The 2120-nt window shown below is 38.3% G+C and overlaps 1 protein-coding gene across 2 annotated transcripts in view; it reads left to right on the forward strand.

The window, feature by feature from the left end:
* Nucleotides 1-2120, forward strand: part of HHAT (hedgehog acyltransferase) — a 333401-nt gene that overhangs the window by 51119 nt on the left and 280162 nt on the right. For both annotated transcript variants that reach the window (XM_012811853.2, XM_012811851.2), the window contains one exon: nt 464-577. In XM_012811853.2, the coding sequence (XP_012667307.2) occupies nt 464-577 (114 nt within the window). The remainder of the gene's footprint in view (nt 1-463; nt 578-2120) is intronic.

Consider the following 2120-nt stretch of genomic DNA (forward strand, 5'->3'; position numbering starts at 1 on the left):
TGACAAGATTTAACATCATTGACCTTAAGCAATTTTATTAGTCTCCAATTTATATTTATTAGTGAAAGTATCTAGGTGTCTAAACTGGGATAGTCTCAGTTTATGACTTATACTGTCTATGTGACCTTGGCTAAATGAATCAAATTCCTTAAGCCTCTGTTTTATCTTTTACAAAATGTAGATAATAATAGTTTCTATGTTGGAAGATGCCTGGGGATCAGCGTTAAGAAAGACACTGAGTGGTAGAAATTACAAGTACATTTGGGGAATGGCAAAGAGACCAGCAAGCTGGTGGGGAGAGTCCAGGGTGGGTAGGGACAAGACTCAGAGTGGATACGTGGTAGTTCACAGAGTCTGGACTCACATTGGCCTTCTTTTGGGTTGTTTTATTGACTGGGGTTTGTGTTCTGACTCAGACATGTTCCCAAATCTCTCTGATAAACTCCTGTTTTGATCTATTTAGGACCCAACCGACTTTGAATGGAGCTTCTGGATGGAATGGGGGAAGCAGTGGCTGGTGTGGCTGCTTCTTGGCCACATGGCAGTGTCTCAGATGGCCATGCTGCTCGCAAGGAAGGTATGATTATGTGTATTCTTAATTTTTAAGCATCTTATTTGCATTTTGTGAAGAGTCCTGATCTAGGAATCAGAAGACATGGAGATTATCTTGGGAGGCTGGAAAATGTGTGAAAAAGTTGTTCATGATCAATAACACATTTAAGTTGAAGATCTCTATATTCTTATCTTGCACTCACTTTCTCCAAATTATTTTTTCAAGCCACAAACTATGAAGAGTAAACTAACTTCAGTGGTAGTCTTTAAAGTCATTCCTCAGCAAATGATCTTGTAAAAAGTTGCCTGTTATTGAGAATCGAGGTGAATTTTCTTTCAAGTTCAGAAGGAGGTAATGATACATGGGAATAATTCTAACGTTAAGTAATTTATGCTGTGGCAACTGTTTCAGAAAAGAATTCCATAGCATTTTGCTTTTGCCTTGCCTTGGATTAGAGAACAAGTGATTCTTCAAAGTGGATATTTGAAAAGAGTTTTCATGTGAGGCAGCATTGAGACTCTCCAAGGGACCCAAGATACTGCCAGGGGGAATCTTTCTATCCTCCAGGGACCAGGCAGTTGCCCAGTGGCCTCTGATGTGTGCGTCTTGTCTGCTGTTGATTCCTAACATGAAAAAATAAATGAGTCTGTGCTTAGAAATCTGCCAAGTGAAAAAAAGACACAACCAAAAGCTGACTTGGACACAACTGAACCCAGGAAAAACATTTGACTCTCAGAAATTCCTGGAAGTGATGATACCAAAGGATGGGAGAAGCAGAAGCCTCTGGAATGGAGACCCCAGAAAGTGAGGCTCAGGAAACGGGTGCCATGTGGCTGGAGACGGGCACCAAACTCAGGCCACTTTTTGGCTCTTTTCTGAAAATTGGTATTTTCTGGGCTTACTTCTCATCCTGGAAAATAGGGAATCCCAATAGTATAATTTTCCTTTACATGTGAAATGAATTACTATTGGTATTCAAGCGGTGGCTTCCATCTTCTAAAGTGGCAGAAACTGACACATCCGATATTGTCAGATCTGAGTGTATTCAAAATTTCCTGTAACTTAATGAGCAGACCTAATAATAAGTAATACATTTTTTGTGTTCCTAAGCTAGTAATAAAAATATATCTCAGCTCTCATTAATGGATTTCTTTTTTCCTTACAATTTTTGTTTAGTTTTTTTCTCAACAATTCAAAATTTCTAGAAATTTAACCTTTTTGCTCACAACACAGAAAGTCTGTCTGCTCGTAGATAAATGACATATTAACCTCAGTCCCAGTTTTCCATAGGTAAAGTGAATAACTTTGCATCTGTCCTTTTTTCCCTCCATAAGGAGAAAAGGAAAGAGTTATTTTTTTTTAAAGGAAAGAGTTTTGAGGGTGGCCTGTGGTAAGACATCGAATTTTACTGCTGTTGTTGTGACTGAGAGCCGGTTGTGTCAGAGAACAATGACATGTCGTATTAATCGTGTTTCATCCTTGGCTCCATCACTGATTAGCTTTCTAACCTTAGGAAAGCTTTTTATCATTATATCTTAATTTATAACTATCTTGATCTATTTTTTTT

This window comes from Otolemur garnettii, unplaced genomic scaffold, assembly GCF_000181295.1.
Source record: "Otolemur garnettii isolate 467f Iridium unplaced genomic scaffold, OtoGar3 scaffold00178, whole genome shotgun sequence".
Classification (NCBI taxonomy): domain Eukaryota; kingdom Metazoa; phylum Chordata; class Mammalia; order Primates; family Galagidae; genus Otolemur; species Otolemur garnettii.